Source organism: Amblyomma americanum, chromosome 7 (assembly GCF_052857255.1).
Source record: "Amblyomma americanum isolate KBUSLIRL-KWMA chromosome 7, ASM5285725v1, whole genome shotgun sequence".
NCBI lineage: Eukaryota > Metazoa > Arthropoda > Arachnida > Ixodida > Ixodidae > Amblyomma > Amblyomma americanum.
In genome coordinates this window covers 146,897,997-146,923,789 of record NC_135503.1, presented here as the reverse complement: position 1 = coordinate 146,923,789, position 25,793 = coordinate 146,897,997, and the positions used below count along the sequence as shown (strand labels likewise).

The following is a 25,793-nucleotide window of genomic DNA, read 5'->3' as shown; positions in this document are numbered from 1 at the left end:
TGAATATCAGTCACTGCTTAATACAACTCGTCATCATTTCTTCAGTCACGACCTGTCCACCATGTTAACCAATAACTGTCATAGATTTTGGCGCGTCATCAATCCGATTTCCCACCCCGAAATCGTATTAACTAATCCTGACGGTGATCCTGTAACTGAAACTGAGTGTGCACAGCTTCTTAACGACGCATTCGTCTCAGTGTTCACCCATGAAGATACCACTTCCTCGCCCATGTTACAGTCATCTTCCGTCACTTCCATGCCAGAAATTATCATTAACGAATCAGGAATTCTAGCCCTTTTGAATAACCTCAAAGTTACTACTAGCTCTGATCACCTTGGATTTAATAACAAAATACTAAAGAATGCCTCTCTAAACCTCTATCAAGTATTGACATCACTTTTTTCACAATCATTATCATCTGGTACAATTCCTGACGACTGGCGTACAGCGAAAGTAATACCCATTTTCAAATCCGGAGACCGCACCATTCCACTTAACTATCGCCCTATCTCATTAACCAGCAACATCTGTAAACTCCTGGAACACATAATTCATACTCAAGTAATTAATTATCTAGAGGAGCACGATATCATTTTCAAATACCAGCACGGTTTTCGCAGGGGTTATTCATGCGACACACAACTCACTGGATTTACTAACGACATATTTTCCGCAGTAGACGCTGGCTTACAGGTTGACGCAGTATTTTTAGACTATTCTAAAGCTTTTGATCGCGTTCCCCATCACAGGCTCCTAACCAAATTGACAAACTTAAATCTCCATCCCAGCGTTATTTCATGGATAAAACAATTCCTCGATAACAGAAAACAATTCACCTCTGTCAACGGCTTTAACTCGTCTTCTGTCCCCGTAACATCTGGAGTCCCCCAGGGAAGTGTACTTGGCCCTCTGCTCTTTTTAATTTTTATTAACGATCTACCCAAGTGTGTATCGTCTCAAATTAGGTTATTCGCGGATGATTGTGTAATATATCGTAATATTACTAATGAAACCGACCGCCAATCACTTCAAACTGATCTTGACGCTGTAACGGCTTGGTGTTCTTCCTGGCTAATGTCTCTAAATGCATCTAAAACAAAGTTAATGTCGTTTACTAACCGTTCCACTCGAATTGCTACAACATACTTCCTCAATAACGATAAAGTTGAACTTACAACAACTTACAAGTACCTAGGAGTTCACTTTCAGTCTGACCTAACTTGGCATTACCATATTAACACAATCTTAGCATCAGCAAATCGCGCACTCGGCCTTCTTAGGCGTAATCTCAAACACGCGCCTTCACACTTAAAAAAACTTGCTTACATCACGCTAATCCGCCCGAAAGTTGAGTATGCGTCTGCCATATGGGACCCTCATCAAGCTTACATCATAAACAACCTTGAATCCCTGCAAAACCGTGCTGTTCGCTTCATCTTTTCAGATTATTCACGCTTCACCAGTGTCACAGCATTAAAACAACGTGCCGAGTTGGAACCGCTATCATGTCGACGCCATTTCGCTCGCCTAACCTTGCTTCACAAACTGTATCACCATCCCACCCTCCACGACGACTTCTTTTTGCCACACCCTGCAGTCTTTCCTCGCCGCGACCACGTTAACAAAATAAAACGCGTCACATGCCGTTCATTGCTCTACTCGAAATCATTCATTCCTCGCACTATAATAGATTGGAATAACTTGCCATCACACAGAGCTACTGAGGTTAACCCACAATCGTTTCAGCATTCGTTAAAACAAACCATGGACTAACAGATTTGGTATTTTTGTTGTATCATGTGCATTTACTGAGTATTTTCTTCTGCGTTGTTTGTTGTTGTTATTTGAGTACATTACTAGTTTTTAATTAATTATTACGTGTATTTTGTTTCTAATGCCTGTGCCATATTTTTATGCTTGTATCGCCCCCCCCTATGTAATACCCTCGCACGAGGGCCCTTAGGGGTATTGTAAATAAATAAATAAATACACTTCCTATTCCATCAACATTTGTGACTTATTCAACATCCTTCAAAAAAGAAGAAAAAAATTCACTGCTGCTTTGAAAATGCAAAAGGTTGCATTTGATGTGCATATCACTGCTTAAAGTACTGTGTGCTCCATATTTATTTGTCTGAATTGTAAAAATTTCTGTGCGCAAACTGCCGGCCTATTTGGGCTCAAACACCGACCACAAGGCAGCTTATGATATTCTTTGCTTTTCAATAATTTAACACTGGAACTTGTCTGCGAAGAACTGCAGTCGGTAGCAGCAGAACTTTTGTTGAGCCGAAAGGCACAGCCTGTCAAATCGACTGCTCTGCTCGGTGCAACGAAAACTTTGCTGTAGCTGATAGCAGTTTTTCGCAAATTCCGAACAATCGAGGCAAGTTCCGATGTTAAATTATTTATCAAAAAACACAGGCTATCATAAGCAACTTTGTGGTCGCTGGTTAAGCACTGAGTAACTAGCTTTTGCAGAATTTTCTACAACCGAGACAAAGAAATATGGAACACGTAGTAGTTGCAGCACACACCCTGGCAAGCAGGCAGTATCATGAAGAGCACCACCGTGGATATGCAACACATGCACTTTGGAGGGCAAATGTTCCAAGCTTTTTTTAAGTACAGCCTTCTCAAGGAAGTGCTGTTGCCAAAAAAAGTAACTGCATGACAAGGTAATTTACCTCACGACAGGTGAGGGGTTGCACACAAGCCAACAAATGGCTTAGGCAAGCCTACATATATAATTTCTGACTGAAATGAATAAAATGTATAACTACTACTAGTGTGATTTAACATTAAGAAGCAACTTGGGGCTAAAAAGGGGGTTGTAGCGGAGGACTATGAATCTTTTTTTGCAACAACCTGGGGTTCTAATATGCACGTGGCCACCTTTGTACTTTGTCACCACCAAAATGCAAACGCTGTGGCCAGGATTCGATCCTGCGACCATGCGCTGAACATCAAAGGTACTACACCACCACAGTGGGAGCAATTCGCATCATACTGCAGCAGCAAAGCAAATGCATCTTTCATGTGCAAAGGCTATCACATTTTCAATGGCATTGCATGCGGAGGAAAAGTGAGACCAGCTCTTTCCCAAAATTTTCTTTGTAAAAATAATTTCCAACATCAAATATAGCAATTTTTCGAACAGGCAATTCTCCTACCTTTGTAGCAGGAAATTGCATTTCTGCAGTGCAGTAAAGACATTGGCTGCCAGTTTTTCTTTAACATTTCTTTTTTTTACTCTTCATGTGTGCATACATTAATACAGCAGCATTGCAAACCACCAAAAATTGGCAGTGGCTTAACTTGGCTAACCCTGGAATTCAGCGGAAAGCAAGCTCGCTTGCTAAGCGTCTGAGGCTTGTCCATGGCAGCTCCGCTACACACTAGTCGTTCTATACATACCCACACTGTGACTATGACGTGGTATCACATAGTCTTACAACACCCCCATCGGATGTCATCACATGGCTTCACATCACCCCATCGAATATTCTTAAGGTCAAAGGTCATCCAATGTCAAAGGTCAACTAAAGGTCATGAGTCAAGGTGCGGGGTCAAGGGTTCGACACCACAACTGTACACCACATATGGTCATACACGGCTAACGTGGTTGGGCTGAAGATCGTTCTAGGTCATTCTCCAGCCTACGCGACGACTGCTTTACCAAGCGTAGTGACGCTTTTCGCTTCAAAAAACCTGCAAAATTTCGTTTCAAGGTGAGACACGGAAAACTTCGGCACAAATTCATGCAGCCTAAAACTGACAGGAAATCAGCCAAACTGAAATTTCGCTCAGCACGTCGGAATTTTGTGCCTGATATAATAATGCGTCTAAGAGGTTGCAGGAGCCAATTCCTTCTTTGAAATGGCGGTGAAATACCGGTGCTTGCGCCTACTCACCTTATTAGCACAAACGAAGACGAAGCGAGTGGACGCTAGTACAAAACAATCCTCCCTTAGTTGGTCAAATCTTTAGGGGAATCCCCCAAGGTGGAGTTATTGATCAATTCGCGCTCGCCCAACCATAAGCTTACCGCCAGGGTTAGCTCAGTTGGTAGAGCGACTGTTCCGGTGAAGCGGTGGTTCCAGGTTTGAGCCCCGACTAAGACGAATTTTTCTTTAACTGCGAAGTTTCAGAGAAAGCTGCATAGCTTTCCTTTGAAGCCGTATGGCTGCGTTCGGGTGGATGTCAATGAGCAATTACTCCCTTATTACAAATTTACTCCACCTTGGGGAATTCCCCTAAACATTTGACCAACACCACTCCCACTTAGAGTTATTGATGATCTCGCCCTACCATAAGCTTGATGTCCTGGTTAACAAAGCTCGTAAAGCGACTGCTCCGGTGAAGCGGTGGTCCCGGGTTCGAACCCCAGACCAGGACGAATTTTTTTTTAACTACGAAGTTTCCGAGAAAGCTGTATAGCTTTGCATTGTAGCCGTTGGCTGCGCCTGGGTGGATGCCAATGAGTAATTACTTCCTTATTTTAATCCTCCCTTAGAACTTCCTTATTTTAATCCTCCCTTAGAACAAGCGGTGCAAGAAACGATCGTGACAGGACAAGCGCGCCGATGCCAGAAAGTCCTAAAGGCCTGCGCGTTTACGCAGCTTCCGCGCGTAGTGCCTCATCACTTAACAGAGATAAGCCATGCGACGTCGACGCGGTCACGTTGCCCCTAGCGCCCATCAGTTTGCAGCACGCTACCATGCCGACCGTTTTTGTTGAAAGTGGCGATGAGTGGCCCCAGCATTTTTCTCTTTTTACGGTAACACAGGAAAGCTACCGGCGTAAAACTACCCGCTTACCTGAAAACTACGTTGTCTGCTAGGCTCCGAGGAACCGCAACGCACCCTAAGCTCAGACAAAGCTGCTACAGCTCACACGCTTCTCACAAAGCTAAATTTCGCACACTCCGGTTACTCCGGTTACTAGCCACCATACTCCTGTGCCATCCAGACCGCCATGCGCCACGCGTGATGACAGTGGCAGTGACGGTGCCGATCTCAGCGTGGTGGCGTAATCTTCACTTTTATAATGCCGATGTTCTAAGCCTATTACAACATTTATACATTCATTTTTTTTTGCTTAGAGCTCACAAAGATAGCACACAAATAATTGTTACCATATCATACAGTCCTTGTTGCAAAGGCTTGACGCATGTTTACCATGGCAAGTGGCAACACTGACGCAAGAAAACAAACAGCAGCAGAAGACGAACGTCGCTGCTTGCGCCCATGTCCGTGGGCTTCATCGAGCGCGATTGCCTGCTTTCCTGGTTCCACAGTCATGTCGGAGCCATGTGTGGAGGTCCTGCGACGCACCTAAGTTCGTGAGTTTGTTCCAACGCCCTACTTGACACCAGAGAAGCGCGCGAACGTGTGCACTTTGCGTCAACGCTTTTGCAATGTGCGCCGCGCAAGTGGTTTCGGTTTTGGCGCCAGCTCGCGCGGTCGGTCTTTGATACTGCGTGTGCGTTCTCCTGAAACGCTGTTTGTTGTCAACAGACTGGTGTGCTCATATTTGAGACAACCAGTTTTCCAAGTCCAACATAGCTTGCCTGCTGACTGATGCAGCGATGGATCGTCACCTGCCGAGGCGTTTTTTAAGGTCCCGCGCTCTGGCAGTTTATGCGGGGAGCCGCGCGCTGTGTGTACAAATATGCGTGTGCTTACTAACGAGACTTATCAGGTCTGTCAGCTAGACTCAGTTTTACTCGCCTCTAATTAGAGTCCTTAGAGCTGCGTGATTAGTACCCATCCAAAAAAGGTATCGATTCAGACCTTGCGAAGCGATGCGCAGTAGCGCGCGCAACTTCCGAGTCAGCGAGGGGGCTCAAAATAATTTATTTATACCAACACGCGCCCACAAAGTTTTGGTGCCATGCTTGGTCTATTTACAGCTCTTATTGTAGAGCCTGCTGGCACGTACCTTTACTCATTTTGTTAATTCCTTAGCGCGCTTATATGCTCGATCGATAGAATTGTTGTATAATTTACAATCTGCATATTTATACAGTGCGTTTGTGTATGATTAATGTGACGTACGTCATAGTGCAACATTTTAGCTATTGTATTCAGGAGGTCTTCTGCCAGCGTGGTCCCTTCATATACAGTATTGTGCGTTTTTATCGCTGACACTTTCAAAAATTTCCCCGCCTCAACCGCTGGCTCGGTTGCGGTGAAACTGCACACAGGGCTTGCGTATTATGGTAACTTTTGTATCGTAGCAAGTTTGACAATGGTACTTACTTACTTAGTTCAGGCGCACATGATGCGAAAACGTAAGCGTCTACGAGAGATCGGCGAGCCAAAACCCGCAGACGACGCTTTTTCGCTGAATGGCGGCAGTGGCGTCATCTGTTTTGGGCAGTGGAAACCGTCACGACAAGGCCTGACAAGGCCGCCGAGGCGAGCATTGCAAACAATATTCTTTAAAAGGTAAAGCCTCGTTAAATCATTTGTTCTGATATTTTTCCGCTTAATTAGTCGGAAATGTTGTAAGCGCTTCAATAGAGGCAGACGAAACGACAGGAACGGCATATTCAGACGGCCCGCGCTCCTAGCAACGCTCTCCTCGACGGCCTTGTCGTGACGCTTTGCGCTACCGCAAACAGATGGCGCCACCGCCGCCATTTAGCGAGAAAGCGTCGTCTGCGGGTTTTGGTTGCCGATCTCTACGTAGACGATTATGTTTTCGCATCATGCACGGCTCAACTAAGTAAGTACCGTTGTCAAACTTACTACGATATAAAAGTTACTATAATACGCAAGCTCTGTGTGCAGTTTCACCGCAAACGAGCCAGCGGTTGAGGCGGGGAAATTTTTGAAAGTGTCAGCGATAAAAACGCACAATACTGTATATTAGGGGGAGAAGTATATATGTAATTCCATAATTCTTTAATTAAATGAAACATGTTCTGCACCAGGCATGTATATATTAATTGCGCCTAATCAGGATTATGGCCTCGTCGCCATAAGAGAAATTAACTAGCCGGGTATTCATATATGGTTGACATATTTTGAAGTTAAACATTCAATTTTAAGGATATCTATTTATACGCACGAAAATATGCAGAACACAGTTCTAGGGTCCACCTCAGTAGAAAAAGAAGCACTTCTTTCCAGCTTGGAAATTTCCATTGCATTAGCATCCACCGAAGTGCAGCCATATATGGCTACAAAGGAGCTTTCATGGGAACCTCACAGTTGAAGAAAAATTAGTCCTGGTCTAGGGTTCGAACCTGGGACCATGCATTGCATGTCTGGGGCAGCTGTACCGAGATAATTCTATTAGAAGGCTAGCAGATGGCAGGGCAAGGCCGAATTTTTCAACAACTCGAAGCGGGAACAGAGGTCATCTGTTGTGTTTTAATAGAATCCTAAAGTTGCCTCCAAGGTGGAGTAAATTTGCAATAAGAAAGTGAGTATACTCATTAGCATCTAGCAAAGTGCAAAGATACAGCTACAAAGAGCATTTGAAAAAAAATTTCGTCTTTGTCAGGGGCAATTAAGCTTGGCTTGGTGCTAATGAGCACTCACTCTCTTATTACAAATTTAATTATTTCACCTTGGGGGATTCCCCTAAAACACATATCTGATTAACACCGTTCACACTTCGGGTTGTTAATCAATTTAGCCTTGCCTTGCTTCTGCTAATCGTCGTCGTCAGCTAGCTAGCTCATATGGTAGAACAACTGCCCTGGATAGGCAAATGGTCCCGGATTCGAACCCTGGACCAGGTTGAATTTTTCATCAACTGTGAGTTTCTGTTAAAGCTGTATAGCTTTTCTTTATAGCTGTATGGCTATACGCTTTGGTGGATGCTAATGAGTATTGCTTATTACAAATTGACTCTGCCTGGGATTCCCTAAAAACACTTCCATTGGTACCATCTGAATTTTATAGTTGTGTTTCTCATGAAGTGAGCTGATTGGACCATCTGGGATGTGGCCATGTGGAAATAACTATCTGAAAAACAATGAGGTTCTGTAGTCAAGCAGAGAGCATCCGGGTGATATTTACAAAGTCTGCATACCTCCCATATATGTTGTGCAAAATACACTGCGAAATATTTGTACAGGCTTAAATCCTTTTTGGGGCGGCAAAAAGTCAGATGGGCAGGAGAGATTAGCAAGTTTGCAGAGATAATGAGTAGCCGCAGCTGGCATAGAACAAGATTAATTCAACGTATAGCCTTTAATTGTCATAGAGTGGGCATAGTTGAACTCTAAACAGAGTGAGTAAAAATAGAGTCCTCAAGCACACTCTCTGGTAAAAGGGAGCGTTCTAGATGATAGCTTGCTCCCATTTTTACTCTCCCATATATAGGCATATTCATGTTTGGAGTGTGGGCTGCTACTGATGATGATGATGATGATGACATCTTTTGTAACAGTCAGGTAAAGCAAAGGGAAGTACAGTGACTTGGGGACTGCGAGCTAGGCGCTCAGCCCAGTTTGCAATGAAGTGAATTCGCGGCAATTCAAGCATTCGTTGAAATCACTTGGAAGTGGTTTGAAATTGTTTTTCTGGCATGCATAATGCACGTGAAGAAATACCACCTGTTTCCAGTTGGGAGTTCATTTGGACTGTAAAATTAGAACCAGTCGCATTCCATTTGAGTCCCTTAGACAACCATTCGAAACCCACCTGCTCAATAAGAAAGTCCATTTGTGCTATCCAGTTTGAACCACAATCTCAAATGGAGCCAATTGTATTCGAATTCAACTCATATTGGAAGAATCAGTTGGAAACCAAGTTGTTATTTCTGACTGGGCATGCATGCATCAAATAGAGTGAGTGAGTCGCGTATAATTAAATATAGAATAAAAAGAAGCTATGATTTCCATACCAAGAGGAGGAAAGATCAGTTATAGATCACTATACATGAAGAAGTTGCAGCAGCTCTATCATTTACAGAAGAAAGAGTTGTTGTTTTTCGTTTCCTGTGCTATTTCAAACCCACCCTTTTTTCCCTTGTCTTAATTGCTATCATTTTATTGCCACTAGTATCGCATATCACAGCAGAGAGACTGCAACTTTTAGCTTCATAAAATAAAGCTCTGCGGAGCATCATGAGCATATTACATTGCTAATAATGATGACTGGTAGCTCAGCCTAGCTGCAGGAAGGATGGAGGAAGAAGGGAAGCCTTGGCAGTGCCAACTAACATGAAAGAAGTTTCCATTTCCAGCTGGATTACTGAACTGTAGATCATGCCCTGCCAGCTGGAAACCATATGCAATCCCAGCTGGAGTGACATCTGTTTTCAGCTGGATTGTTGAGCTGGAAAGTGTGTCCAGCTAGAAAATTTCCACTCTCATTTAGGTCCAGCTGGAATCTCTTCTAAAGTTCAAGCTGGAAGACACCATTTTCTGCTACAAATTCAGCAGGAAATGAAGCTGGAAATGTGCTTTTCCATCTGAAATTTTGTATCCATTTTTATCCGGATATGGGGACAATATTTAACTGCTGATAACTCGGAGACTAGATCATCACAGAAAAATTTTTGTGGTACACTCGTTTTCTGTTAATACAATGGCCATTAGTATGGACGACTCTAATTGTGGATAGTTATTCTGGGGACCAAACTTTTTCAATGTATATTTGCCACATTAAGGTGGAAACTCACTGTCTGGACTATAGACAGGGTCGCTGATACAGACAGCTGGCGATGAGAACAAAATCTCAACTCCCCCACCAAGATTGTTTCCTTACCTGTATTTTAAGTGATGGACCAATGAATGTCAGTGTGAAAGTGCATGTATCCCCGAGTGATGACCCTCTTTGTGTTTTATTTCAAAACCAGCCATTGGGAGTGGCTAATTCTGAACAAAAGTTTTAGCAAATGGCGGGAGTTGATTCGGAGCAAAATTAACATTTTTTTGGGTTGTAGGCAAGAAAACACCTTTGTATCTTGTCACCTGTGCAATACATGATTGCAAGCTTTAATATGTTTTCGAGTCAATCAGTTACGTGAGAGTCACAACACTGTATGAAACTGGTGGGGTGAGGTGTTCTTCATCTCAGACACCTACCTGGGAACTGCGCCACTTAACCGCATTATGTTTTCTTATGGTGCCCATTACAGGAAACTGCGGCAGTTGGATCTCGATCCCAGCCAAGTAGACATGCGCGGTTCGGGTCACAGTTCGTCAGAGCGCAGTGTGGGTGGTGCAGAGTGCCACCCTGAGGGCTATGCAGACAAGGACAAGCTGCCCATCGTGTACAGCGATGCCTACAACATCTCCTTCTATGGCCTGGAGAAAGTGCACCCCTTCGATGCGGGGAAGTGGGGCAAGGTGTTCGCAGCGCTCAGGAGTGAGTTGGTGTGCCTTGAATGGTGCCACGTTCGTCGACTAGAGATGATCCTTGCTGGAATCATTGAACCTAAAGAAGTAGACGCTGAATTTTGGTTGCGTCTTTTGTTGTTGGCAATGATATGCGTAAGCCATATGGCTGCGCTTGGGTGGATGCCAATGAGTAATTACTCCCTTTTTATAAGATATCAGTATACAGGGTGTTTCACCTAAGACTTTACACAATTTTTAAAAACAGGCTTTTTGAGTTATAGGACCGCTTTTTTCGGCATAGCATTATCAGCAGTGTAGTACATCAGAATACAGACAGGTGAGACTTGATAGCTAGCAGGCTGGCTAACTAATATCGAACAATTGTTAACTTTTTAACAACTACTGTTAAGATCCTTAATTCCTGAGAGGCGTGCAGCCAACCGCAAGTAATATCCATATCAGTTTTTAGAATTTCAAAGATGCGAGCGGTTACCCTCAGCATTGTGGCCCAACAAGTTTTGGCTACATCGAGCCAAAATACATGTGCTTTCAAGAAGCTGGCAGTCAAAGCAACCTCTGCAGTGCACGTAACTCGTTGAAATATCCAAAATTTGTTGGGCCATACCGCTGAAGGGAGCCGAATTTTCGAAATTCTAAAAACTGATATGGATATTACTTATGGTGGACTGCCTCTCAATAATCAAGGAGCCTGAGGTTTAAAGTTTAAAGTTAACCATTATATATTTCTTAACCAGCTTTGCTAGTCAGCATGTCTTGCATGTATTCTGATGTACTACACCACCAACAATGATATGCCGAAAAAAGCCCTCTTCTAACTCTAAGAGCCTATTTTTAAAAATTGCGTAAAGTCTGAGGTGAAACACCCTGTACACTGATCACAGCATGATATTCACCTGCAACAGCTAAATAGTTTATATATGAATTTATTCTTTCATGCTCTCTCAGTTTCACTGATCGAATATAGGCCATGATATCAAAATTCTTTCTTAGTTATCGAGGCACAAGAAAAATGTGATGTAACCGCTGCTTCATCATTCACTCTTGTTCCAGCTCTTGAAGCAGGATTGCTTAATGGTTGCAGGAAATTAATTGGAGTAACACGGACAGTTGAGCGAGTTGGTACATCATTTTAAAACTTTCGAAAGCACTGCTACAGGGGACACCAAGAGAAAGAAGACGAAGGAAATTAATATAGCAAGCAGCAATTATTTTGCAGTTTTTTCATGCCTCACGTGACCTATTAAACTTTGACACGGCTATCATTTGGCTAGTGAACCAAAAACAGAACAACATTAAAGAATAAATTTCATTATAAATTAGTTAGCCACCATAGGTGACTACCACGTGGTGCCTCATGTATACTAACACACATCCATACCAAAAGCAGAAAATGCAACTAAAAATTTCGTGTCTGTACTATACTTTACATTTGTTCACTGTTCACGTTCATTGCAGCAGTGATTTTCGGGGCCCTAGTCTCCATGCGTTGTGGCCCACCAGTGAGCAGCCTATAGATATTCTTGAACGCATCCTGACCCACCAGTGAGCCTCCACCGAAACCAACTTATTGGAGCCAAAAATAGATGGAAACAGCTACCTGGTATTTGTGTTTTTTGCAGGCTGTTTGAAAAATCCGCGTGTCCCGAAGCCTAAATTACGCCACACAGTATTGGTGCTGCACAGCAGGAATACATGATGTGAGTCACCGGTGACCCACGATGTGCAGTGACCGTGTTAAAGTCACAAAGCTGGCTATTGGCTGTAAAGGCCGACGTCATAGTGGAGAACTCCAGATTTATTTTTACCACCTTGGGATCTTTAAGCCCCACAAATGTGGCCTAACTTCCCTGGCCATTTCTTGTTGCAAGTGCTATGTTAAAAAGCTGCGGGCTGCTGTTTCCAGACAAACAGAGGAAAGAAAAATATATCAAGGGTTAGTGTCGATGCTTGGAAGTTTTCAAATGTTACCTTGTTTTGGGAAGAAATATTACAGTGCAGAAAATTCTCAGTATGTACATGTTTGTCAGATGATGATCAACTCCTTCAGACAGCCAACTGCTTATGGTCATAGCTTCCTTAAATTAAAGGCAGCTGCAGGCTTTCTGAACATTTCGAGTCGATAATCACGTCGCATTCCTTAGATCGAGTCCCTTCTGTAAGAAAAAAGCTGTTTTCCAGAATACCGAGTGGAAGCATTTCAAAATATCCAAAAACCAGGAAACCGAAGGCGAAACTGAGTTACGGCCCAAACTATGATGTCCTGACAGACCAACCTGTGCATGCATGGTGTCACGGATACTGTCTCAAAACCTATCATGTGCGCATTGATTTGCTAAAGTCTGGTGACTGTAAGTGACAGCTTGGGTCATAGTTGTCTGAAGTGACCAAGAACAAGCACGAAATTCTGTCCTTCAACAAATGCAGAGTGAACGTCGATGAGCTTAAAAAATGTGATGTCAGATGCACAACGCTGCCCCTAGAATTCACCACAATTTAGGCCACGAAATGGGAAATATTGAAGCTCATTTGTCCTGCAATAAAACACCACTTGGCTGGAAAATTTTGCACAAAGACCTGAAAACTACACAAAACGTGCCTTGAATTTATTCTTAATAAAATCCGTGGAGGTAAAAAAAATGCTAGAGTTGCCCTTTAGCTTCCCACCAGGGCTGTTATATGCCAGAGTAACAGCAAAAAAAATGGCTGTGGTTTAGCTGTTTAAACCTGGAGTGACGCGATAGCGACAGCTGGCCAAGTGGAACTCGCTTAGTCGAATTGCAAAGTCAGTCTTTCGCCACTGCGTTTCGCTGGGCGTTCATTCTTCATATTCGTCCCTGGACGTGGATTCACTCTATGTCCCTCTCACCCTCTCCACTCCTCCACCACTTGGTTTTGCCGGCGCACCGCGCCGCCGGCAGCTGCCACGGTGGCCACGGCGCCACCACGCTGAAGGCTCGAAATGCTAGCATAATGTAGGCATGCGGGGCGCACACCAGCTGCGTGCTCTCACGTCACTCCGTGCATGCGCGCAACCCACGAGGCGGGCGGCGTACGTCTGCTCTGCCGTCGGCGCAGCGGCGAGGCGCGCAGCGCGCACACCAGCTGCAGGCTATGACGTCACTCCGCGCATGCGCACAGCTGGTGGAGCGGTGGTGCCACGGCTCAGCACGCAGCCACGCTGACCTCGTGAAGTGGCTGGTGTAGTGTAGCTGTCGCTACAAAGCATCTGCGTATGCTCTGATAAACCTTGTGCTTCAGTACTGCAAAACATAACAGATTAGTCCTAACCTCTTCTGACTTGGTCTGTGCAGCCCTGATCTGACATACATTTGCACTCATTAAGTCTTGAAGCAGAAACCAATTGCTTCCTTTTTATCTAAATTTTTGTTTTCTGCAGAATTATGTGAATTAAACTTGTTTGGCACTGTTGTTTTCATAACTAAATTGTAACCAACCAGAAACATAACTGCAGGGCAAAATTCTCTTCCAATATTATGTTTGTTAGTTACTCATATCCTATGTCAGCCACATACAACCACGTGCAAATTTCAGACCAATGTAACTTTGCTGCTTCCAACTACACTCCCCAATGTAGCACTGTAATATTAAAGGAACAGAGGCACCAAATTTTGGTTGTGTTTATTCTTCTTTGAAACGCTGCGTCAGACCTTAGTATAAATAAGGATTACCACTTGCTGTTCTCCCATGACTTGTAACTTATAATTGAATTCCTTTTCATATGCTGTTTAGGTTTCTGTTCCAGTAGTGCACTGATGGCTTTGGTAGCAAATTTCAGTATATAGGATATTCAGATGCATGAAAAAACTGTGATATGCACTTCAAACTGTCTTTTTATTTCTCAAGCTATCTTACTGAAAAGCATGCAAGTATTGAATGCTGATTTCAAGCACACATTTTAATTCCAGTTGTTTGCTCTGGAATGGAAGGTACTGTAAAATAACATATCCTACTTAGGCTATATTTTTTACAGCACATTAATGGTAATTTCTCCTTTAAAAAGTTATTATAAGAACATGAATGCATTTCCGAAAGTCCACGTACCACACATTCCAAACGTAAGAAAATGCCTATAATGACTTTTTATTGACTATGAAAAAATAAAAAAGTTGTAAAAAAACATAATTTTCCAGTGGTCAGCCGAAATTTTCCTTCACTGGTCATCTTTCAAGTTTAATGGAAAGAAAAGGGAAGCTTTAAGATGTAGCTCAAGTATTGCTGCAGAAAACCATAGTTTGCTGACATCCGTTGATGCAAACATTAATACTTCCATAGGGCAAAGGCACTGAACAAAAATAACAAGAGCTCAAAAATCGCTAAGTTTTACGGACACTGCCAATTCGGGCCCTCCGACTCTTATAGATTATTGTTTTTTAATGCTTAGGAATTGAGCATTATTTTTGGAGTCATACTTCAGACAAATAAAGAATTCAAAATCATGAATGACTTTTAAAATCGACTTTTTTGTCAGTTTTGTGATTTCAAGACCCTTGTTGCCCCTTAGGACAGGCAGGCAGACTTTATGTGTTGTAGTAAAATAAAACGCTGAAGCAGCATACTTCACTGAGCATATCTCACATGACCTCTACAGAACATCCACATCATGTCCATCGTTTGGCTGTTCAAACCAGAAGCAGACGTGAAGGAGAGGAGAAATTCAGTATAAATTATTTACTGGCTGCAGAAGAAACGGCGTAGTACTTTATGTATACTAATGTCTTGTGCATCATTACAAAGAAGAAAACAAGCAATGAAAATTTGCTCTCTATACTATTCCTTTGAATTGCGAAAGGATGCATGACTTAAACGCAGTAAACATTTCTAAAAGAGGAGCTGAATTCTGAGTAAGCTGAATGCATCTATGAAGGGCGGGAATTCACAGACACATTAACACATGGCTCTTGCTGCAGGAGCTGGCCTTCTTACGGACAACAACTTCCACAAGCCCCACGAGGCGACCAATGAGGAGCTGCTGGTTGTGCACACACCTTCCTACATCAACAAGCTCAAGGTGTGCAGTATTACACTGTTAGCATGTAGTTGCTGTGCTTCATCTTGTGGCCCTGACAGCATGATATACCTATCGTAATTGTGTTGCTTTTTTAAATAAGATAACTGGAATTTATCGAAACGTTTACACGACACAACCTTTATGTGTTTCAGTGCATATGGGGTGGCCATTTCTTCAAAATGGGAGTGGCTTGCGAAGACAACTTTGTCAAATTTACAGATTTTTTTCTGGCAAGAATGCTACCCTGTGGCAGTGTTGCAGGCGTTACCGAAAAAAAGTAACTAAATACGTTACTCGTGATGTTAATAAAAAAGGAATGCGTTACCGGCCTACGTTACCTACAAAAAAAGGTAACGTGTTATCGTTACCGTTACCGAAAAAAGTTCCGCACGTTACTTTGCCGTTACTTCATGGATATAAATTTTAAGTTTTCGTCGCCTTAAGAACTTACGATAACAATTTTATAAAGCTCACATTTCACATATAACATCTAGCCCAATGAACGATTTTACACGATATGCTGATTTAATGAGAATATTTTGCACAAATGTGCAGGAGCTTAGCAATGTTATAGTGGCGTAAAGTTGCCTGTAGAGTTACATGTGATGGATTCTAAGTCTGTTGCACATGAAGAAGCCATCTTCTGAATGTGGCATTAAACACAAAACGACACTCCATCAGCAATTCTATCTTCACAAAAAAAAACATCGGTGAACTCGCAACAAATTTAGAGTAATTCTGAAAAATGTGATGTTCCAAAATGCTCGGCATGCTTCCACTCTGTAGACTTGTGTGTGTGAGTGGTTTGAGAAGGGGAGGTAGGTGAAGGCAAGTGTGTGAATGCATGTTCGTGCAGGTGTTTCGTGCTTAATGGCTATTGTCTTTTTTTTAGTTGTTTGCGTTGCCAAGGGCAGCTGTTTTCTGGCATGCATGCGAGCCCCAACAAGGGTTGTCGGGAACAGCTGTACATTTTGTTTATTTACGTCACTTTAGGTGCTCTGCGCTTTTTTTTTCTAAAAAAGGGGGCGGAGTGGGTCAGAACTGGAACAAAAACTAACTAGTAACGTGACATCTCATGTTACCGAAAAATGTTAACGTAAGTACGTTACCCGTTACAGTTCCGAATTGGTAACGAGTACGTTACTAAGTTACCGGAAAAAGTAACGCGTTACCGACAACACTGCCTGGTGGTGCATGCTTAAATTTAGGCTATGCGGGTACACTGTCCAAAAGAACTTATGTTTTAGTCAGAACTGTAACCATCAGGTGGTGTGGAAAACCCTTGATTAAATCGGACTACTACAGATAAAGAGAACTTATACATTAGTGAACTATATGGGCACTTTTTGGCTAAGCAACAGCATTGGAAAAGGGAAGAGGTGAATTAAGAGATTTGTAGTCTTGGAGAGATCAGAAGCGGCCAGTCAGAAGTTGTGAGCAGGGGGAGCCAGCAAAATAGGTGCGGAAGTGGGAACACATCTGGGGCAGGAATTAAGGCTTTCCGTTATTTGCTCCAGCAGAGAGTTTTCTTTCTCTGGAAATTGTAGCAGGGAATCGTCACCCTGGTTATTAGCTGCCTTGACTGTTATGGCTATCACTTTAATGCATATATAACCATTTGAAGCACCCGGTGCTACTCTCTTCACCGGTAATACACTTGCATTTCGTTGCAGACAAAAATGCGCTCAGCTGCATGGTCATTTCACTCGAGGATGTTTCAAAGAGTCTCTGCTGTCCCTTGATTTTTTTTTTCAGACTAGCATATTACAGCTTTAGTTGTAATCAATGGAAAATTTGTAGTTCCTTTAGTTTAAGCAACCAATATTAAAAATGCATTGTTTCATCTTTACTATGGTTTTACTTTTGACGTCGTTGTGGTCTTTAATGAGGCAGCTTATGAACTGCAAGAGCAATATTTGAACTTCTCTTGGCAACCTTGCATTTGCATATCAAAGCTTTCAGGTGAAGTTGTTGTGTGCCTCAGTCTAATTTGCTAATTAAGCTTAAATTTGTACTTGACACAAGTTTTTGGAGCACAGCTAGTATGCATGCCATTCTGTGGTATTGGCAAAGTGCAAGGTCGCATCCTATTTGGCGCACTTCTAACTGGGCACATAGTTGCCTGTAGTACTATGATCAACTGTGGGAATAGACTTGCGTAGATCACATATATCGAATACTGAGCTCCATGTCAACTCGCTCATGTTAATGTCACATATAGAACGGCCACTGCTTGATGGGGGGATTCCTCAAAGTGGCCACTCCTGAGGGAGAAAGGGAATTGGCTGGCAGTTGCCACCCAAACAGACAAGCCACGAGGGAGGATGTACTATAGGGAGCTACGTTCAGAAGAAACACTGAGGGAAAAAAATAAAAAATAGAAGAGATAAACTATTGAACCATATGTAAATTAACATGAAGAAGATGCAGTGAGTACTCCTCTGCAGACAGAGCAGTCCTGCCAACGGCTATCGAGTGCCATTGATGGAAATATGTAGCCTTGCTGCTGCTTGGTCTCTGCTAGACGCATAGGGGCTGGGAAACAAAACACCATGTCTAGAGTGGGTGGCACTTTCATGAAAGGACAGCGCACTGCTAGGCACTCTGACATTAAGCGGTTGATGGTTTTCCAGCCACCAGGGGCTACATATGGGACAGACTCACTAAATTCCCCCTGCCGGAATATTCATTTCTTGGTCACCACACTGTTTACCCCACAAGTCCTGCCCTAGCAGTGCAGGCCACTGCCACAAACATGACAAGGACATGATCCACCTGTGCATCATGGGTCTTCAGTGCATACCATAATCATGAAGCAGTTCTTATTCCATGAATTATTAGCATAATTTCATTTGGCACCAACGATTATGCAATCAATTATACATGTCTCCGTATGAGCTGCCACAGTTGTGCTACTTTTAATGGGTATTCCATGAGCTTGGTGTCTGTCTGAACACTACTGCCATTGCTCATATATATGTGCTCTTTTTATGCGAAAGTGTAAAGGCGTGTCACAGTGTCGGCGTTGATGTCGGCGGGACAGAAAAATCCAGATTGGTTGAAACTGTGGTTATTACAACACGCTCCCATAGGTGGCACCAGCCACACCAGTGGCGCGTCAGATTTTCAGGGATCAGCGCAACGGCAAACAATGTGCCAAGCGCATGGGCCATCCACCACTATCTTCCTCCTCACTCTCATATAAACACAGAGCAGATGACCACTCACGCTACAAGCGTCACCTCTCAAGCTGCTGTGCAGCAGATACATCGCTGTATTCCTAGTAACAGTACATGTGTAGCCTACACAGGAACTGAACCCCTGACCCTCAGTTTGCATGTCAGAGATGCTAACGCTAGGCCACGCATGCATTCGTACGGCTGGGTTAAAGCGGGGATTTATATGCATGTTGTGTGGTCTTTCACATATGGAAACAGTGTCCGTGTCTGAGTGGGCAAGAGGATCCTTTAAAGGCAGAGCTTAAAGGGGCTCTGAATAAAGTTGCGGTTTACCTAGGATGTTATAGGATGCCACTTCACAAATATCCTCCAGCAAGAATTTTTTTTACTGCAGTTCGTGGAGCCTGAGTTATCTGTACTTAAAATTTAAATTTCCCCATCTTCGCGGTTTTCCCTCTTCTCTTGTCACTTTTGTGCACTGAAATATCGGCACTCTTCCACCAGCCCCAGCAACTTGGGCCCGCCACCGGCTGCCGATGTGCTCGGGAGTTCCCTGTGGGGTGGAGCTTACAGCCGTGTCCATGGTAGCTGAGTGACGTCAGAAAGATTTGGCACGGAGAACTAATGATAGATAGCCCTCTGTTGCTGACGTAATGAGCGCTGCATGAAGCGTTGCGTGTGGATTTTTGTAAAAGCCCAATATCGCTGGTCACCACGAGATGCAGAAGCGTGAATTTTTAAAAATGTATTGTAAATGATCGGCTTGCTCTTGCGTGTGGCGTGAATGCTCGGTGGCCTGTACTCTACATAATGTAAGTGTAGTATATCCAACCTCACACACCTTTTTCAAGGACCCTCTAAGTGACCCTCCCCACTTTTCCTCAGCACATGTAGCTATGCCTTAGCCACTGAAGACCCAGCTGTAGAACTCGTATCTCTACGCATTCCCTCATTTTTTTCCTCCTCCCCTGTTGGTTTGCAGTGGAGTGCCTACGTTGCCACGGTGACCGAGGTTCCCTTCATGGCTGTGCTGCCCAACTGCATGGTGCAGAGGCGGGTGCTGCGCCCCTTCCGCTACCAGACGGCCGGCACTGTCCTGGTTAGTGCCCTGATTGCGGGATTGAACCGTGCTTTCACCAAATTTGTCTTTTGGCGGTGTGGTGACTATGTTGTAAAAGATGGATATATTGCCGCGAACCTCTTTAGTGTTTCTTCAAAGCTGCCGCCACGTCGCTTTATCACTTTGTGGATGCAAGACGCGACCAGATTTATCTTAATTGATCACGTCCAGGCGGAGCTGATTCTACCTCGTTCGAAAATGTTCTTGTAACTTTGCATGCTTTACCTTGAGAAAGCTCGCTATCGGCTTTAAATTGAGCACGGCCAGGAGCGGCGCGCATTCTGTTCGATGACCGTTGAGCACGCTCGTTGCTGCGCCGCGGTCGAGTGATTCAGCCCATGAAAGAACTTTATGAAAGAACAAATACAAGCATATGTGGTGACTAGCATTTTCCATGCAAAGTCAGAAAGGGAAGGTAAGAAAGCATATTATGAAAATGTGAAAAACAGGACAGTAGGTGAAAGGAAAGCACCTGCAGTGCCATTTGTCCTTTTGCAGCCATGCATGACCCAACTGGTCCTTATCATATCAGCATCCACTTCCCTTATCACATCAGGTAGCTGATTGCTGCTCCTTGGAATGGAGGCCCATATTTGCTGGATGCTGCAAGGGTCCAGCAATATCTGCCATTTACAAATGTAGTACTGCTATGAAGTTGGTACTTCCGCTGTTGATTTCATTAAGAGATGTGGCAGAATGTGCGGTTAGGTCAGATATGGTGGCTGAGCTGAGTTCATCGTGACTCATGCTTATAATGTAACAGTTTAATAAGCTATATTAAATGCAGCAGTAGGAACAGCGAGATCCACAGCACAGTTTTCACTTTCTTGAAAATGGGGCAGTTTTTGTGTGTTAGCACCTAAGCTAACACTCAATGGTTTTGCGATTGCCTGTCTGAAGCCTCTGGCAGGTGGCACCAATGCACTAAAACTGTCTGATCATTTTCAAGGAAGTGACCTACCTGGGCAGGTGGCAACCTGCATACTGGGTTGTGAGCAACCTTCTGGCAGGCTTGATGGCCAACTATGCAAGGTGCATTTGCACTGACTCCTGCACTCAGCGATTTTAGTGATCTTTATCTGAAGTCTGCTTTACTCCACTCTGCTTTAGTTCCACGGTCAGATTATTTGCAGATGATTGCGTGATATACAGACAGATTGCTGATCCTTCCGACTCTACTCGTCTACAATCAAACCTTAACAAGTTTAATGATTGGTGCACACAATGGCAAATGGAAATTAACACCTCAAAAACAAAAGTTGTTAGATTTACCACATCATCTAGCGCCGAACCTTGTCAATACACTTTGAACAATGTGCCCGTAGAATCGGCACCGATCATAAAATATCTAGGGTTGCATTTAGCAGCAGACCTCTCATGGAACAGTAACATCGATACAATTATTAACAAAGCTTCCAAAACACTCGGCTTCCTCAGACGTAACCTACGTTTAGCTAATCCAGACACAAAGCTATTAGCATACTCTACATTAGTATGCTCGAAATTGGATTACGCCTCTTTGATTTAGAACCCCCATCAAGAATACCTGGTAACAAAATTGGAGGCTCTGCAAAATAAAGCCGCCCGGTTCATATCTAAGAATTACTCGCGATCAGCGAGTGTAACTGAAATAAACAAAGCTCTGAATTTACCTCTTCTCGAAAAGCGGAGAATGCTTTGCATGCTGTCATTTTTCTACAAATTATATCACAGTCATTCATCCTTTGCATTGTGCCACATCAAGCCAGCTCATCGGACATTCCCACGCATTGATCACCAACTAAAAGTCGAACCATTATTTGCAAGAACTAATCTCCTCTTTCATTCGCCTCTCCTCCTCGCCATCCGTCAATGGAATCTTCTCCCTGGCACCATTGCAGCTGCCAATGACTATGTAACCACCCTAAAACGCCACCTCGAGCTGTAACCTTCATCCTTCCATTCTTCTTTTTTTGCATTTCTGTTGAAGCACTGCTTTCTAAGAAAACTTGAATGTTTGTTGCCATATGCCTTTATACTTTGAGTGTTTGATGCTTTTCAACATGTTCCCAGCCAAAGAATTTTGTACTTATTGCAAATTTCTGTTGCGTTGTTTTTACTGTTGTTCCCCCCTATGTAATGCCCGTTGGGGCTTTAGGGTATTTGAATATATAAATAAATAAATACTACGAAGCAACCTAGGTGGCCCCTCTAGGTGCCAGGTAGGCCACCTAGGTCATGTGACCTTGTCATCACAACCTGCTCACGGGAGTGTGAGCAAACTGACCACCGTGCTGGGTGGCAGTTCAATTAATGATTGCATGGTCACGAGAGCTTGCTCAGGAAGAGTAACCCTGGGTTGCACAAGCCCCACCGGTGGCAGCACGTGCCACCGCAGGCATGGGGCGCATTGTTTAACCACTCCACCAATGCACCAGGAGTGTTGTAAGGACTCCCACGGATCTATGAATCTAAAGTAGAGAATTGTGAAAGCCAAGATTGGAACAGAAATGGAAACCAAAGTGCTAGTGCACCTAATCTGCATTTGGTCCAACCATGCTAAATTCTGCGTCATTTTTTGTATTGCATGATTTTGTGGGTTAGGGCTTTGTGGACGTGCACCCTCAAAGCTAGGGTAGACTAGGACCTCAGTGGGCCTAAATGTGCGCAATTCATAGCTCCAAACTCTGCAACACACAAGAAACACCATAGCAGGCTTCTCAACTCATCATGCAGCACAGAGAAGGTGGCAGGCATCGAGTGAACAAGGTTATTTGTGAAGTACTTTATTACAGCATGTGCAAAGTATACAGTGTATGCACAGTTGATGTGATGAGGCCCACAGGTGAGGACAGCCACTGAACTGCACACATGACTGCAAGGCTGGCCTGGCCTCACCTAACTTAACCAAGGTCCCCATTTCAGAAAGTCTTCCAATATTGGTTCATTTGACTTCTTTTGTACCCGATGATTTTTTTTTTTTCCAGCTTGTTAGAGTTCCCAGCTGATAAAATCATAGCTAGTGAAACTATTGTATGGAACAATTCCTGGCTGATTCCATCTTGTACTGGTTTCAGCTGTGATCTGCCGGGAATATTTCTATAAGCTAGTTTGACCAGTTAGGAATTTCCAGCTGCCTTTGAGGTGAATAACTGGTTTTCACCTTGACAGTCAGCCATAGTGAAAGCATATGCCAAACATTTTATTTGCAAATACAAGACAGTGCATTGTCATTATCATCTAGAGAGTGCAAAATGAGTGTTGGAATTCTAGTGGGTGTCATGTATACAAGTAGACTGAAATGAAGGTGCTTCACAACATGTACTATTCTGCTACGTTCAGGTACTCTGGGGGTGCAAAGATTGTCCCAAGAATTTTATTCCCGAGTGATTTGGCTGTTACTGCACTCGAGTCTAGAAATGCCTTCCTCTATTCTTTGCAGTGAAATGTATGCTTTCCCACACATTTGTGGGTCCACACCTCGTGAACTGTGGTATTTCATATATACGTATTGCCAGTCATACATATAGTATGTGCCTGCTCAATATGACTTGCAGTCATATTATAGCTGGACTGGATATTTGTTTGTTTATTAGTTACCTGCATAGCCTTGTCAGGCATTACAGCGGGGATCACTTCTCCATCAGTAATGCATAGATTCCCAGGTGAAAATGTCCAATCCAAATGGAATTCTTTATGGTCCTAGTTCAAATCGTTTATTGGCCCATTCCCTGTAGCAGCTGGGACCATTAGCTACTGGGACCATTAGCTAGTGGGACCAGCAGCCGCTGGACCAGTAGCCACTGGAACCAGTAACTGCATGCTGATAACAGGAACATTTATTTAAAACATCCGTGTAATATGTCATTATCGATTTCTAACCTTTGTGACAAGTTACAAAACGTTTTGAAGAGTTGCTTAATGATATAATAAGCACACTCCAAAAATTCAGGAAAATAGAAGCAACCTACACTAAAATGTGCCACCCTGCAGAACCACGCAGATCTGGCTATAGTGAGAACACACAGCTTTAATAGTAGCAAGTGCCAACAAGCCCGACAACAAAGCACTGCATTACATACACGCATACACATACACGCATGTTGATACAAACTGTTACTATGAGCTCATGCTTATATACTCCCTCATTAAGGGCATCCCACAGGTGTTAGTGGGGAACAGTTCATAAACATAGTTTTCTCATTAAATTTCAGCACTATTTCTGCAATTTTTAGCAGAAAAACTCGAAGAGATATAGGTGAAAAATTTTTTTAATTGAGGAATATTACCATTACAACATAACAGAAAAAAAGTTTTCAATCGTACAACAAAACTCTCTGTAGGAACCAGTAGATCCCACTTCAGACACAGAAGAGGATCCCTACAGGGACTATTTCAATACCAGTAGCAAACCAGAAGGCTTCCTTCTGGGACCAGTAGACCCCAGCATAAAACCAGAAGGCTTCCTTCTGGGTTGTTTGTTTACATCTGGCATGCAATGCAAAAAGGTGTAATTAAAAAAAACTGTAAACAATATGTTGGGCACAAGACCATTCCAACACCATATTGTTTGGATGAGGAAAGAACAAGTCACGTTGCACTATAAAGTAAATTTCTTTGCTTGCAGCAAGAGTGTATACTTGCTGTAGTAAATATCAGTTTCACTGTGATATGTATCGGAAATTTCACCCTCAGATATTTTCTGCCACCTCACAGTTGTATGCAAGATGCAGGATGTGTTGTGCATGAAGTCTGCTCGGTGCTTTAGAGAGCAATGTGTGTCTGGTAGAAGTTAAAAATGCTCATTCACTCTGAGTAAAAGTGCACTTTTTAGTGCACCTGGAACATATAGCCCGTTATCATGCATTTTAGAGCTGCAATCCAGAATGCATTCTCCAGCAGCTGCTATTGTGTTGCAGCTTATGTAGAGCATGATTGCATATACAACGGGAGGCAAAAATTTGGACGGGTGAGCCTAGACAAACGAGTGGCATGCAGGCTGCACGGCTGGCCCTGGAACATGGGTGGGCGGTCCACCTCGGGGGTGGCTTCCACCACGCGAGTTCACACCGCGGAGGTGGATTCTGCTGCTATGCTGACATCACACTTGCTGTACGTGAGCTGCAACGGCAAGGACACATACGGCGAGTCATGGTTGTCGACCTGGATGCACACCAGGTATGTGTTAGTGGCCCGCTAAAAAAATTTGGTAATGGTTTAGCACTGGTTAAACCTGGAGTGATGTGATAGCTACAGCTGGCTCAGTGAAACTTGGTCACGTGACCAACCATGTGACCAGCCACGGTGCCGCGACACCAGCAGCTGCTCCGCATCACGTGACCAACCATGTGACAGCGTGGCAGCGCCGCCATGCTGAAGGCTCGGAAAGCTACTCTAATGTAGCTATTGCTACAAAAACATACACGTCATGAAGCATAAAAGGGTTCAAAAGTAACTTTTTTTTTATGGCTGTAGTTTCTATGCCTAATCAATGCATCTTTTATGCCAGTCATTTCAGGCATACTAGAACCAATTAGCATGATTTATTAACAACCAAACAACCATGCATATCATGTTTTTTTCTGGGCCTCATCTCCCCAGCCCTTCTCTAGTTTTGTAGTATGCCAAGGGAGCAACAGCTATAACACAACGGCCCTTGCTTACATCCACAGTCATGCTCAAGTCTATATACCTTTGTTTGGGAATTCTAGACTTACTATTCATGCGAATTTTGTTTGTGTGTGCATGTTTGCTTCAGTGCATGTCACTGAAATGTAAAGACGGGCTGAGTCACATGTGAACCATGCCCTGTTTATTGGCACGTTGTGTATTGGCTCCACACGGAAGCCAGCCTGCCAGGTGGCCCTGCTTATGAATGAGAATTCATGGTGTCCAGTGCCATATTTACTCACGTAATGAACGCGTTCACATATTGAATGCACCCCTCCTTTGCTAGCAGAAGGCGAAACATTTTTCCTTACACAATGAACGCACCCCTTTCTTTTGGCGTGCAGTCTGCTGATGGCAGTGAATGCTAGCTGGCATCCTTTTTACAGCAAAAACTGTTTTATGGAGCCACTCCCATGTGCTGAGCTTGACTGTCAACTGGGTGAGAGGAGCCTAGCACTGCACAGTGATGGCCTGAGAGAGAGCT

The 25,793-nt window shown here is 43.5% G+C and overlaps 2 protein-coding genes across 4 annotated transcripts in view; one reads left to right on the top strand and one right to left on the bottom strand.

Annotated features, from left to right (window-relative positions):
* The window catches only part of LOC144096664 (uncharacterized), a 165,165-nt gene extending 160,164 nt beyond the window's left edge, over positions 1-5,001 (bottom strand). The window contains exon 1 of one of the 2 annotated variants that reach the window (XM_077629498.1): positions 4,826-5,001. The gene's annotated coding sequence lies outside the window, so the exon portion shown is untranslated. Of the gene's footprint in view, positions 1-3,918; positions 4,021-4,825 lie in introns of those variants that run through there. The other variant, XM_077629499.1, reaches the window with a different exon arrangement.
* A 212-nt stretch (positions 5,002-5,213) lies between these two features.
* Positions 5,214-25,793, top strand: part of HDAC11 (Histone deacetylase 11) — an 84,861-nt gene continuing 64,281 nt past the window's right edge. Inside the window, exons 1-5 of one of the 2 annotated variants that reach the window (XM_077629495.1) lie at positions 5,214-5,345; positions 10,110-10,339; positions 15,261-15,361; positions 19,523-19,639; positions 24,638-24,817. In XM_077629495.1, the coding sequence (XP_077485621.1) occupies positions 10,150-10,339; positions 15,261-15,361; positions 19,523-19,639; positions 24,638-24,817 (588 nt within the window). In that variant the 5' untranslated portion in view covers positions 5,214-5,345; positions 10,110-10,149. Of the gene's footprint in view, positions 5,350-10,109; positions 10,340-15,260; positions 15,362-19,522; positions 19,640-24,637; positions 24,818-25,793 lie in introns of both variants that reach the window. The other variant, XM_077629494.1, reaches the window with a different exon arrangement.